This window comes from Salminus brasiliensis, chromosome 8 (assembly GCF_030463535.1).
Source record: "Salminus brasiliensis chromosome 8, fSalBra1.hap2, whole genome shotgun sequence".
In the NCBI taxonomy this organism is placed as follows: domain Eukaryota; kingdom Metazoa; phylum Chordata; class Actinopteri; order Characiformes; family Bryconidae; genus Salminus; species Salminus brasiliensis.
Genome location: NC_132885.1, coordinates 620,081 through 635,441, shown reverse-complemented (window position 1 = coordinate 635,441; position 15,361 = coordinate 620,081). Strand labels below are relative to the sequence as shown.

The window sequence follows — 15,361 nt, the reverse complement described above, 5'->3', positions numbered from 1 at the left end:
TCATAGTGGATACTAAATAGTTGATAGTAGATGCTGAATAATTCATAGTAGATACTAAATAATTTATAGTAGATATTGAATAATGCATAGTGGACACTTAATAATTCATAGTGAATACTGAAAAAGTAATAGTAAATGTTGAAGAATTCATACTGGATGCTGAATAATTTATAGTTGATACTGAATCATTCAAAAAAAGATATTAAATAATTTGTAGTGGATACATAATAATTGACAGTGGATACTGAGTAATTCATACTGGATACTGAATAACTGAAAGTAGATATTGAATAATTCACAGTGGATACCTAGAAATGAATAGTAAATACTGAAGAATTAATTTGGGATATTGCATAATTATAATAGTAGATGCTGAAAAATTGATAGTGAATACTGAATAATAGGAGAGCGTGTGACGATCGGGCCTGCAGTTAGCACTGCGCTAGTTTGCATACTGTAATAAACTGTTAGCTGCGTTACCCTCAGCCACAAACATGTGTTGGCTGTTTGACTGCATGTGAGGTAAAGAGGGTGGCTGAACTATCGCTTTAGGGGAAAGAGCTGCTCCGTGAAGCGAGGAAATTGAAAAGTGATATCGGCATTGAGCTGGTCTGGTAAATCTGGCGTGTACGTGTCGTTTCATCATGTCAAAGCCGATAGTGCCGAGAGAATGGTCGCCTCGCTCTCCGGAGGAAAGATGTAGTATTCAGCTCTGTTCTGCTGCTGCTTTAACCCCATTCAGACACCTCAGTGTTCATGTGCAGCAAAGTCAACATCCCCAGACACCAGTGACACCAGCACGCGACTCATTTCTCTATTTTATTAGATATTACTCCAACATCATTCATTTGGCAAAGTGGCGTAAAAAACATAGTTGCTTTGTCTTATCTAAATATTTTCATACATACTAGGTACCTTGCACGATTAAAAACAGGAACGTATTTACATGTACATTAAATATTACATGAATTATAAAGCTTATTTAGTTTTTTACAACATGTACATAGTCTTAAGCAATTGGATTTTTAACTGCTGAAAAAAATACATTGTGCATATACACAATTTTCAGTACAGTTGGGATCGCACACATGGTGTTGAATGAGAGAGGAGCCTGCTGGGTCTCTAACAGTACACTTACACAGTCACACTTTACTAAGAGAATGATTTCCAAAGCCCCCAGGACCCGGGGAGAGGGGAAAAAAAGGAAAAGAAAAGGAGCAGACGAGCTAAAATCACTTTTCCTAAATGGGAAATTAACGGATAGATCTTTTTCTGCTTCTCTTTTTTTCTTTATTTAACACTACCTTTACTGAGGCTACCCGACAGAATCTCTGCACTTAACATCTCTGAATAAATCTGGCTTTTTTATTAGTTCTTCAATCAATTTGGCCCTTAAAGTGATTCCAGATCGCAGTATAATAGGGTCATTATCTTCCTCAGGAGGAAAGGAAAGGCATCGACTGGAAAGGAATGAATTACATCAGCTCTGACGACTTTAATTCATGTTAGGCTCCATAATGCCCAAACTGCCCTGCTCTCCAATCAGCCTGCGTTTGCTTACATGAGCTGTATATAGAACTAACTACCTAACATCAGTAGCGGAGCTGCCACTAAACTGGCTATTAAGCTCCTCGACTAACTCTTCTGACTATTCCGGCGGCCTGGGCGAGCGAAGGAATCAGAAATATTTTGGATCTGATGCAAGACGGAGAAACATGATCCGTTAATGCAATATGCACTAGAAGAAAAAAATAAAAAGAAGAAAAACATGGGCTCTTATCTCTGATATCCCAGTGGTTATTATTACGGCTCTGCACACTACGTAAATATTCTTGATACGACATGGAAGATACAGAGCGACGGGAGCTCACTCGCTTGTATCGTTTTGTTGTACTGCATCAGTGGGTTCATTCTGAAGCTGGGATGGCTGATATCCAGCCCTGGAGAGGTATAAATCATTCAGAGACAGAGCTGCAGTTAATACATCAATGAAATTCGGGTACGGGATGCTATCCTGGCCTTTACAGTGAGGCTGAAGGAGACAAAAGAGATGGCGCTCGATGGTTATGCACATTAAGAACGCGGCCATGGCGATGGTAATGTCCACGTAAGTCTGGTTCCTTTTAATTTGCCACGTCTGGATGAATCTCTAAGGTCCGGACTCCGACGTCCTACATACAGAAAGTCTTCAGAATCAGAGCCAAAGCGATCACATGTGTTTTTCACGCTTCATCGTGAAACCCAACGAGCTGCAGCTGAGGTCAGTGTTAGTTAAATATGCATCAGGCTGCATTAAGCACACACTGGAGTCCAAACAGGATCTGCCTCACTGAGCACTGCCGCACTGGGGTCAGCGCGAGCTTCGCCGACACAGTTTCATGAAAAACAGACGGAACAAAGACAACATGCATTTTTGCATTCGCCGTTTTAAACAAGTACGCAAATGGCCGCTTCGCTGCTGTTACAGCTGAATCCTACACACACACACATACACACACACCTGCAAACAGTCCAGACTACCTGATGGTTGCCATGATCACTGAGCTAATTTCGAGCTTTGCCGCATGATGAGCAAACTGTACATAAGAGCAGAACGCGGCCTGTGGGTGGGCTCTAAACTCCACAGTGGTGCCGCAGAGGGAGTCATGTCAGCCGTTCCGGTGAGAACGCTGTAAGACGTGGCGTACAACGACATTTAAATGGCAACTTCAACTCGCTAAACACTCTAATACACACTCACATACAATGCCTTCCTGATCGTTTCTGATGCAGAGTCATGGCTCAAGGTTAAAAATAAATCCTGTTGGATTAGTTGCTCGTCTACCTGACAGATTAAAACAGGGATTTGCTCATTTATTCTGATAAAAGCAGCCCCTAATGGCTGAGACGTCTTATCTGTGAAACACATTTGCTAAGAAAATGCCATACAGCTATTTTCCCCCCTAAGGTACAAACAGTCCACTTGTTTGTTGCCTGTTTTCCTCGTCAATGTCAGAAGCCTTCGAGCGCTGTAATGTTGGACTTGTACTTTGCTTTGTGAGAAGAGATTAGAAATGATGCAGGGAATTAAAACAGAAAAATGAGAACCAATGGATGAATTACTTCGCTATAATTACTTTTATAAATTCAGAGTTTTCGCTCTGGAATTTTTTTCCTTTTTTTTTTTTTACATTCTGGGCCGGATTCCCAGAGAGGGATTAAGCCTAGTCTTGGACTACACTCGGATTTTTCCACTTAAGGAAAAAAAAAATAGTCCATGAATAATAAAGCTAAATCCCTTTCTGGCTTTCTGAGAAACCCAACGTTATTTTTCCCCCTGTTTCCTGTTAAATGCTTCTAATTTCTGTCCATGAGAGAACCAATAATGTTCTGCTGCATCTAGAAGAGAGGCTGCAGGGGGATCACAGCAGGGTGGGGCGGCAAAACGGGCGTGAAGGGTCGATGGAGGATCGGCGGAAAGACAGCGGTCGGACGTGGCAGGGCGTGAAACGTCACAGCCGTTGGGTGGAGAGTGGGCGGACCCACCACAGACACCTGGGAGGGTGTGACGAAGGCAGGCGTGGCAGCGGGTGGGCAGATTTCGGGTGGCAGGGGGAGACGGGTCACTGGAACTACCTGAGGGAAGATCGGGGGAGGCTGTGGGGGAAGGAAAGTGGCATGGTGCTGAAGGATGGTGTGGCGGATCGTGATGGATCCAGAGGGGACCGTGGAGGGCATGTGGACCGGGTGCAGGATGGGACTGGAGACTTGGAGTGAAGCTCTGGGCAAAACTGGTTTTAGCTTGGTGGGAAACACCTGCTGGTGCAAAACCTGTCTATGCGCATGGGCTTGCAGGAGGCAGTGCCGTTCCATGCTTTCGGTGTGGGCCTGGAAACACGGAGTGGCGTGGAACTGGGTCCTGCCGAGGCACAAGCCCTCCTCCTCTGGAAGGTGGAACCTCTGCATCTGTGGGTTGTGCTGACACGATTTATCATGACCGACTTTCTCTTTCTCTGCCCTTCGCAGGCCAATTTCTCTCACGTCCAGCAGACCCTTCAGGCTGAGCTGCTCGCTCTCCGGCAGGTGAAATCTCGGCAGCTGCAGCGGCTGTGGGCTGTGCTGACACGATTTATCGTGACTGGTCTTCTCTGCCCTCTGCGGAACGATCTCTCTCACATTCAGCAGACAAACCTGAGCTGCCGCGGCACACGTTTCGCAATCCTTTACGGAGCCCCGCTCTGCTCTGGACAGGATCTTAGAGAGCTGCTTTGTGTCTGTCAGGATCTCTGCAGGCTCAGAGTCTCCCGCAGGTAGGGCATGAGTGCCCTTTCCGCTCTGAGCATTGATCTGAGCGGGGGAAGGGTTCGAGTTTGGCTGGCAGCAGCTGTTATCCACGGCTGTTTGACCTGGGGCGCCGCTAATGGAAGTCAGTATCTGACAATCAACCGCACCACTCTCTAAGTCATCAATACTGTATGAGATTTGGTCTGGCCCATTGGAGCTGTCACACACTGCTTTTAAATCATTCACCGCTGACTCCTGCACGGAGGCCTGGCCCTCCATATTGGAAGCGGTGCTTTCAGCGACAGGATGTTCATGTGCAAGGTGTGAGGACTGGGGAGCATCATCAGACAGCTTCTGTCTTTTTCTTGCATGTTTTGGGCAGGAGATGTCCGAGCCTTCTTTGCCGCTGTTGTCTTCTGTCGGGGGTCCGCAGCAAATCCAGAGCTCGTCCTCATCCTCGTCCTCGCTGTGTCGTTTCTTTGGCATCTTTCCTTCGCGCAGATCCTCAATGCCTCGCTCTGCAGAGTCTGGAGCCTCCAGCCCCAGGCTGCTGTGATCTGAGGCTTCTCTCTCAGAGGGAGGTGTGTTGAGGCAGCTTGAGCCGCGTCCTGTTATGTCTGCCTCCCCTGCCGTCCCGCTGCAGTTTCCCAGCACCTTTTCACTGCAGGCCCGAGGTTCATCGTAGCCTCCCGCAGAGCCGTTTATCCTGCCCGCCTCCTCCCTCTGCTCCGCAGGAGCGATGCTGTTGTTCTCACCCTGATTTGGAGCTGATTGCTTTGACTTCTCTAATGGCTGCGCTTGCTGTGAAGTGGCGCCTCTAAATTGGCTATCAAGCTCTTCCCGGCTCTCTGCTCGTCTGTGGGATTTTGCGCATTTCTCCACGCCGCTCTCACTCTGCCTCTCGCCGCCGTCCTCCTCCCTCCTTCTCCTTCTTCTCTTGTGATGCCGTTTGTGTCTCTTTTTGTGCTGGCTCCTGTAATGGCGTCGATCTCTAGCCCGCAATTTGTCCTCCGCTCTCTTGCCAGCGTGAGGCCAATCTTTGGAATGCCTGCATCTGCTGTGCACTTTCACTCTTGCACTGCTCTCTGTATCGCCGGAATACTGATGGCACTTTCTGACCTTGCTCTCTGCCCCATGGCCACATGAGGCCTCCTCGGCGTGTCTTTCCGAGCAGGAGGATTTCTGCGCACTGCTGGCTGAGCTGCCGGAATAGGATTCCTCGTCGATTTTGGGTTCGGCCCCCTCCTGCGCATCGGGGCACCTTCTGATCTGCGACGCTCTAAAGTCGAAATGAAGCGGGTTGCAACTGAAGGACAGGGACGGCTCCGTTCTGGTAAAGGAAACCATCTCGGAAGGCCACTGGAAGATGGTTTTACCGTCCCTGCCAAGAACAGAGAAAAAAGGCTGACTCGGCTTGGAGAAAGGGCTGGGGGGTTTCGCAGTAGCCGCTTCCTCCTCTTTTCTTTGACTTTGAAAGGAATTGTTTTCAGGTGGCACATCAGAGGAGGTCTTCACTGGAGGGTCATTCATCGATAAGTGCTTCTCCTTGCTTTCGCTGCTAGTCTCCTGACCACACTCTGTTTTATTCTCAGCCATCGCGTGCTCTGTCTGCCCCTCAGAGTCCAGAGCGGTCTCAGAGTTGCTGGGTAAGCTGGTAATAGGAGACATGCTTGTGTCCTCGGAGTAAACTAGGAATGCACACAAGTCTGAGGCGACATGCTGGAGGCCATCCACTCCGGCAGGCTGTTCCGGGGACCCCCGACTGCCTGCGTTACTGCTTTCTGCAGTGCAACAAAGTGTTTCCTTACAGTACACCTGTTTCTCCTCGGCCTGGGAGTCAGGTAGGTCGAGCTCCACAAACGGCACCTGGATCCTGCTGCTTCGTTCCACCGTTCCCTCCTCCAAAGCCTCACAGAACACGGCAGCTGAAGACTCCAGCTTCAGTGAAGCTTTCTTTGGAAAGGAAAAGGAGAAGGCTATTTTGCGCCGGAGCGCTTGCTTCTTGACCGTTTTTCCACCATATGCCCACGTGGTCTGTTTGCAGCCACTCAGTTGGTTCTGGGCTCCAGGTTCCTGCCCTCCAGTGCTCTGGTTCTCCTCTTGTGGATCCCTGAAGCTGCCTTCCACTGCTACCGTGGTGGATTTGAACATAGGGCCGCTCCCTGGGGCACTGCAGCATAAAGGAGAAGCAGAGAAGAAAAGAAGAGAAAAACATTGTTGAACACAGATATGAAATATACCGCCTGAGTGCAGATCCTACCACCTCAAACACACAGCGGGGAGCTTCAGCACTTAAGGACTGTTTTAGATTTAGAAAAGATTTGAAAAAAATCAAATGACTAAAACAAAATAGTTGTTTTTTGCAGAATTACATCAGCCCCTGCAAGCACATTTATTTATGTTATGACAAATTCAGTATCCTCTCAGAATAAGTCCGCATCCACTATGAATTATTTAGCATCCACTCTGAATTGTCCAGTATCCACCACAATTTATTCAACATTCACAGCAAATGATTAAGTATCTACTATGAATTGTCCAACATCTACAATAATTGAATTATTGCCTACTATGAATTATTCAGTATCCTCTATAAATTGTTTCCAGTATGAATTCTACAATATTTACTGTATTTGATTTAATAAGAATGTGATATGTGAGAGTTATACACTAAATAAAGTAACATATAATAACTTATCATGTATTATGTATTATGTAAGTGGAATTCCAAAATATGTCCAAATGTTTTTAGGGTACTTTAAGTCAAGTCAAGTCAAATTTATTTGTATAGCCTTTTACAACTGCTGTCGTCACAAAGCAGCTTTACATAATTAGTAATCAGTAAAAGAGTGTCTAACTCCTCAATCCTCATAGAAAAAAAATATTTACATAATTAATAGAACACCCTAAAATACACTTACATACTCTACACTTACTGACTGCAATTCTAAGTGCCTCCTTTTTCATTTATATATCATTCTGTCATTTCTGGCCTTCTGCCCATGTTGCACTTTGGCCTCACAAACGCACTCTAAAACTACATCACACCAAAATGTCGTCTCAGAGACTATTATATTATATATTTAACAGTGCTTTATGAGGAGGCTTTGGTTCTCAGCATATTTATGTCTACATTAGCCTCCAGTGTTGGTAAAAAAAAAACTATAGAACTCAAAGAAACAGATTTCCTGCCCTTTAGACTTATTAACCCGTAGCTTCACTGGTTGTCTGGATAAAACATGTCTGTGTTGGTTCTGTAACCAGGGCTATCCAGACTTATCTACAAAGGGATGGTTTCACTCCTACAGAGCGGGAGCCCCTGATCTAGAGTACTATGGTCTCCATATTGTCTTGTGTTGAGTAGAGTCTAAGATTAGAGGAGCTCTGAATTTTAGTCTATTTAAAATAGCTGAGGTTCTTCCTCAGTAAACAGTGAAGCTCTGCTGTAAGTCGCTTTGGAGAAGAGCTTCTGCTAAATGCTGGAAATGTAAATGATCCTGATCAGCTGTTTGAAGAAGAGACCAGCTGAGGAAACAAGTGGATGGAGGCGAGCTCCTGCTTGGTTCTAATGAAGATCTGCAGCCAAACCGGCTCTTTTTGGAAAGGATTGGACACCCTTGCTGTAGACACAATGACCCCTGGCTCACATTCATAAAACTGTGAAATCAAAAGCAGTCTCTCTGTGCAGGAAACAGAGCGGAGTTCTAATGAATAGGCAGGTTAAACCATCAGCCTGAACCATCAAGTAATTTCCTCAAAATTAGAATGATGTAAAACCGAGTGTTTGGAGTTTATTTGAGCTTCTGATTCAAGAAGAAATGAAATAACACTTTGAATACATCACTTTAATTTTGCATCATATTTGATATATCAGGACTTAATTTCTCACTAAAATATATAGAGCACAAACCTGTTTAACCCCTTATACTCTGAGCTGCCTTTAAAACTTCCCTCAAGTTTCAAATTTTAAACTTAGTAAAATCTGTATGTATTTTTCTGGTGTGTGCAGTGCACTGATAATCCAGCAGAGGGCAAAATACATGTATCTGATTTTGCGTTCTCATTTATAGAATAACATATTTACATTCATTATCTGTATTATATATTGTTGTTATTGTTATTATTTATATATAATGTAATAATTATTTAAATCAATGAAAATGATGCACTTGTTTTTAAGATTAACTACAGGCAGTTTTCTTCGGTTGCTGTCCAGCGGACGCTGAGAGTGTGTGTATGGATGCAGGTAACAGAAGGTGTCCTACCACTGAACCTCTCTGCGCTGCTCTGCCAGTTCATGCAGCCGTCGCAGAGCTCTCTCCTGCTTCCGCTCATCCTTCCGGGACTTAGAGGCCACGTTACGAGCAAACTCCCTCTGCTTCAGCTCCTTCAGCCTCTGCAGACACACACACACACACACACACACATATGTGTTTATACATTTTCAGTTTGTGTGTTTATACATACCGTAAGTCTCATAATGTTTATAAATATGTAAGTAATTAGACAAAGCAATATTACATTCATATAGAAATATGTAGGTACCTATGTATAATTATAAATATCCTGTATGTAGTACATATAGGTAAGTACTTAATATAATAAATATTAATATAGTATAAGCATATATTATATATGTATATATTGTCGTTGTTGAGAAAAAGTATAGGCAAAATATATATATGCAAGCACTTATATGTCATAATAATATTTTCATACGTATAATACACATGTAATTATGTATGCATATGTAACAGTGACATATTGTGTATGTGATAAGCACCCATATGTAAAAATAACATCCTGTAGATTGTATGTATACATATGTATGTATCATACATATGTATAAAAACCCTGTATCTCCAGATCAGCAGCTTTACATGTAGAGGAAAAACCTTCTGAACTTTAACGTAAAAGCTTTTATTCAGGTCATTTTGGAGCGTTTCTATTGGTCCATTCATTATGAAATTCTGATACAGTATAAAGAACAACTGCAGATTCACATTATAGAGAAAAGTGAAAAATGTAGATATTGAGATACAAGGTTTTTGTGTGACAGTGATGATATGTAAGAATATCATATATTTGTGTGTCAATATACCAGTCTAACCCTAATCTAACCCTCAGGCACTAAAAGAAATAAACATAAATTTCTTTTTTTATTTCAGTTTGAAAAAAAGGTCATTTTGTTAAAATTTCTACGTTCTACAGTCAGGACGGCCGGGTTGATACGGTGTGTTAGAGCTGTTTTTCTCGGATTCTCTATAAAGTTGGAACACTTTTGTCCTGAAAATGTAGAAAAACACAAAGAGCTCCGCTTCCATTCACATATCTCTCCATCTGCACGGCTGGCGGAGAGCGGGAGCCTCAGAAGCTATTTGAATAATAATAATCCAGCGCGAGAGGGCGAATCCCCTGCTCTAACACGCAGGGCTTTATGAGGCCTCAGCGTATCAGTGTGTATCAGCTGTTGAGGAATGCAGCGCAGAGACAGAGAAAGAAAAGATTAAAAATCTCTTCAGGACTGTGGAAGGTAATAAAGGTGTTTGCACGCCAATGTTCCGCTTCATCAAACCCATTTTCAGCGCAAATGAAAAGTAGCTGTGGATGAGGTCGCTAAACTGCATGAAATTGTCCTATTTATTTTAGATAAGACTCACTGATACTCATTTGCATTTGCTTCCTGCTATGAAAGACTTTGTGCCCTGAATGCAAACTCCTGTCTGTGTGTGTGTGTGTGTGTGTGTGTGTGTGTGTTGCTTCATATCGATTCTCAGCAGCGTTAGATTCATACACATGCAGTACTTATATAATAACATTTCATTTTTATCATACACAATAAATATTTATAGAAATATATATATATATATATAGTCTAATGCACTTATACAGACACTATATAGACAAAAGTACTGGTAATTCCTACTAGATTTTTGAGGAACATTGCTGTGAGGATTTGATTACATTCAGCCATAAGACCTTTAGTGAGGTCAGGATGTTGTATGATGATCACCACCCCACCTCATCATCCTCAACTCATCCCAAAAGTACTGGATGGAGCTGGGGGGCTTTATACCCCTCTAGCCCACGCCTGGCATTATTAGGCAGCATGGAGCCAATAGGGTCATGATGTTGATCTGCTCCAGAGGGTCCTATTCTATTGGAAGTACTTCTTCTCTACAGGGACTAGACAAGCTGTGTGTGCATTTGCACATCTGTGTCAGCAATGGGTGCAGCTTAAAGTAGCTGAATGCCTTCATTAGCAGAGGTGTCCATAAACTTTTGGACATAAATCTTACCTCTCTGATCAGGCACTTTGATCAGTTTATGCTGTATGTAAATGCGCTGTATGAATAAATTTACAGTGTCATATTTTGCTGTTTGTGTTTCTCTCTTTTCTCCAGAATGAGACTCTGCAGCTGATCTTTATGCTGGATCAGAATTTCCTGATGAACGGACCAATAGAAACGCTCCACAATAACACATTTACATTGAAATGTTATATTCCATTGTAAAGTACAGAATAAACAACACACACACACACACACACACACACATATAAAGCCTGTATGAAATGAATATTTGTGTGTGTGTGTGTGTGTGTGTGTGTTTAAGGGACGCTCTCTTAGAGCAGTGAAACACTCTGAGCCCCGTCGCTCTGCCATCTCCATCACGTCCAATTACTCCTCTTAAAAGCTCTCGTTCAATTATGAGTTAATATTTAATGTTTTGGCTCAGAGGCGGATGACGGCTCCCGGCCGCTCCGGGAAGCGAGACAGACTGCCGGGAGTGTGTGAGGTGTGTTTCCTTTAGGGTGTTGGTGTGTGTTATGATAGTAACAGTTAGGAGTATAAATAGCTCAGCAGCTCCACTGTGAGACTCTCAGCAGCTCCACTCAGCTCAACTCCACTCAACTCCATTCAACTCCACTCAACTCCACTCAATTCAACTCCACTCAACTCAACTCAATTCAACTCAACTTCACTCAACTCAATTCAACTCCACTCAACTCAATTAAACTCCACTCAACTCCATTCAACTCCACTCAATTCAATTCAACTCCACTCAACTCAATTAAACTCCACTCAATTCCACTCAACTCAATTAAACTCCACTCAACTCAATTAAACTCCACTCAACTCCACTCAACTCAACTCAACTCAACTCCACTCAATTCAATTCAACTCCACTCAACTCAAGTAAACTCCACTCAACTCAATTAAACTCCACTCAACTCAATTCAACTCCACTCAACTCAACTCAATTCAACTCCACTCAACTCCATTCAACTCCACTCAATTCAATTCAACTCCACTCAACTCAATTCAACTCCACTCAACTCAATTCAACTCCATTCAACTCCACTCAATTCAATTCAATTCAATTCAACTCCACTCAACTCAATTCAACTCCACTCAACTCAATTCAACTCCACTCAACTCAACTCAATTCAACTCCACTCAACTCCATTCAACTCCACTCAATTCAATTCAACTCCACTCAACTCAATTCAACTCCACTCAACTCAATTCAACTCCACTCAACTCAATTCAATTCAACTCCACTCAACTCAATTAAACTCCACTCAACTCCACTCAACTCAATTCAACTCCACTCAACTCAATTCAACTCCACTCCACTCAACTCAACTCAATTCAACTCCACTCAACTCCATTCAACTCCACTCAATTCAATTCAACTCCACTCAACTCAATTCAACTCCACTCAACTCAATTCAACTCAATTCAATTCAACTCCACTCAACTCAATTCAACTCCACTCAACTCAACTCAATTCAACTCCACTCAACTCCATTCAACTCCACTCAATTCAATTCAACTCCACTCAATTCAACTCCACTCAACCCAATTCAACTCCACTCAATTCAATTCAACTCCACTCAATTCAATTCAACTCCACTCAACTCAATTCAACTCCACTCAACTCAATTCAATTCAACTCCACTCAACTCCATTCAATTCAACTCCATTCAACTCCACTCAGCACTCTCTCTCTCTCTCTCTCTGCTTTTCTCTCTCTCTCTCTCTCTCTCTCTCTCTCTCTCTCTGCTTTTCTCTCTCTCTCTCTCTCTCTCTCTCTGCTTTTCTCTCTCTCTCTCTGCTTTTCTCTCTCTCTCTCAGTGTGTAGGCAGGCTCTCTCGCCCTGTTCCAGGCTGAGCAGTGCAGTAACAGTGTGCAGGTGGGCGTGCAGGTGTATTTTTAGGCCTCTCCAGGTGAATGGAGGAGCTGCTGTTCATTGATTGTGAGCGCTGGAGGGGAAGAGCTGCGCAGCTCCGCTAATACAGCTGACCCGTATTTCACACCAGAGGAAGTGGTTACATCATTTCCAGCAGGATGGAGGAGCCCCGCTTTAACGCCCGCACCACCCGTGTTTAGTGATAAAGAGAGGAGCTGCAGAGTGACTGACAGCAGGGTGAGGACCAATGGGAATTCATTCACACTTTATATGACGGATCTGACAGACGCAAACCCTGTAGCTGATCCTCTTACTGTACATGAACACACACATACACAGAAACACTCATGTCCAAATGTTTGTGGACACGTCTTCTAATGAATGCATTCAGCTACTTTAAGCTGCACTCATTGCTGACACAGATGTGCAAATGCACACACAGCTTGTCTAGTCCCTGTAGAGAAGTACTGCCAATAGAATAGGACTCTCTGGAGCAGATCAACATCATGACCCTATTGGCTCCATGCTGCCTAATAATGCCAGGCGTGGGCTAGAGGGGTATAAAGCCCCCCAGCATTGAGGAGCTGTGGAGCAGAACTTTTTGAAAGAGTTGGGGAGTTGGGGATGATGAGGTGGGATGGTGATGATTATCCAACATCCTGACCTCACTAACGGATGATGATTTAAGGTGGAGCTCATACAGGAAGATGATTTAAGGTGGAGCTGATACAGGATAATGATTTAAGGTGGAGCTGATACAGGATGATGGTTTAAGGTGGAGCTGATACAGGATGATGGTTTAAGGTGGAGCTGGTACAGGATGATGATTTAAAGTGGAGCTGATACAGGATGATGATTTGAGGTGGAGCTGGTACAGGATGATGGTTTAAGGTGGAGCTGGTACAGGATGATGGTTTAAGGTGGAGCTGGTACAGGGTGATGGTTTAAGGTGGAGCTGATACAGGATGATGGTTTGAGGTGGAGCTGGTACAGGGTGATGGTTTAAGGTGGAGCTGATACAGGATGATGATTTGAGGTGGAGCTGATACAGGATGATGATTTGAGGTGGAGCTGATACAGGATGATGATTTGAGGTGGAGCTGATACAGGATGATGGTTTGAAGTGGAGCTGGTACAGGATGTTAACTCTGACGGGTTGGATTCTAAGCAGCCCCTCCGGGTTAATATATAGTGAGCGGGCGAGCGACCTGTGGGGGGTTCAGTCTGGTTTGGCAGTGGCGGTTGACAGAGACACACTATTGTTCTGTCTGAGTGTTAGCATGCAGAGTGTTCCTGGGTGTCCAGCACTCCATTACCCCAGACACACACACACTCACACACACACACACACTCACACACATTCACACACACACACACACACTCACACACACTCACACACACACACACACACTGACAGAGAAGGAGAGATGCTCCTGTTCCTCACCCTCATCCATCACAGACATACACACACAGCAGCGCTGCCTCAGCAAATAAAAACACACACACAATGCTGCTCAGGAGCACACACACACACACACACCTGTATACCTGTTCACTCTGCCAATCAAAGGTTTGGGGACACCTCACTCTTTTTTCAAAGTAGAATTCGCTTGTATTAATGACTTAGCCCAGAAGCCCAGGGTGTCCACATATTTTTGGACAATTTCTACATAATCCATCTCTTTTACAGTACTTATGGGAAGTGTACACACTCATCATGGACATAAAGGTCATGGCCATTATTAGCTTTCAATGATTTCTATGGAAAATAATGTGGTGCAAAAATTGGTTTAGATGGTCAGGACCAACCAAGGACCTCCAACTGGAACTGGAAGCTGCTGGAACCGCAGTGTCACTGTCTACAGTTCAGAGAGTGATACATCACCATGGCCTGAGAGGCTCCCGTCCAGACATCCACACCTGGACTCAGGTTCACAGCTGAACCACATGGAGAAAGAACAGGCCTTCAGGAAGAGAGTTTTACGGTCAGATGAGGCAAGGATGTTTGGAGGTGATGCAATCAGACCACTGTTAAGCATGGTGGTGGGAGCATCATGCTCTGGGGCTGTTCTGCTGCCAGTGGAACCGCTACACTACACACAGTGGACGGAGTAATGAAGAAGGAGGACTACCTCGGAGTTCTTTAGCAGAACCTCAAACCATCAGTTAGATGGTTGAATCCGGACACAGTTGGGAGTTTAAACAGGCAGTGACCCCAAGCACCCATCAGAGGAGGTGTGGAGTGGATAAATCAGGCTGACATTAAGCTTTAGAAAAGACTAATTTAATGAAACTCTACAGTTCTGCCAAGAAGAGCAAATATTCAACTAGAATTCTGTAGAATATCACTGAGCCCTGATTTCAGAAACAAAAAAAAACAAAAATTAACATTTCTGATCAAGTTCTTGTTTGTTTCTATTAAAGATTTGATGTCACTAATTAGCAAGGTCATTGATTTCTCTGAGCTGTTCTTTTTTGGGGGGCGGAATGGTGGTCCATGATGAGTGTATTACATGTATATACATTATAGAATATAACATGCAGGTAAATATAATACAGCACATTGTTGCTGTCAGAACAGGACCATATGTTTGATGTTCAATACAATTCTGCTTTATTCAATATTAATTTGTACAGTGTAGATCTTAACTACATGAAACTATTCTAGTTTAATCAATAATTAATTGAACATTTAATAAATATTTTAGAAATGACCAAATTACATTAAAGTGTAAAGTGTTAATCTGGTAATACACTGTAATTCCTTTCTGATGTTTTTATAAATCATATAAAATACATTTTAAATGTATTTATGTACATTATATATATATATATATATATATATATATATATATATATATATATATATATTATAGCTCAATAAATATATAAATATATCTAT

At 43.3% G+C, this 15,361-nt stretch overlaps 1 protein-coding gene across 1 annotated transcript in view; it reads right to left on the bottom strand.

Moving 5' to 3' along the window:
• Positions 1-806: 806 nt before the first annotated feature.
• The window catches only part of znf804a (zinc finger protein 804A), a 70,808-nt gene continuing 56,253 nt past the window's right edge, over positions 807-15,361 (bottom strand). The window contains exons 3-4 of the mRNA XM_072685343.1: positions 8,529-8,659; positions 807-6,433 (exon numbers count right to left, since the gene is read on the bottom strand). Coding sequence (XP_072541444.1) covers positions 3,379-6,433; positions 8,529-8,659 — 3,186 coding nt within the window. The 3' untranslated portion in view covers positions 807-3,378. The remainder of the gene's footprint in view (positions 6,434-8,528; positions 8,660-15,361) is intronic.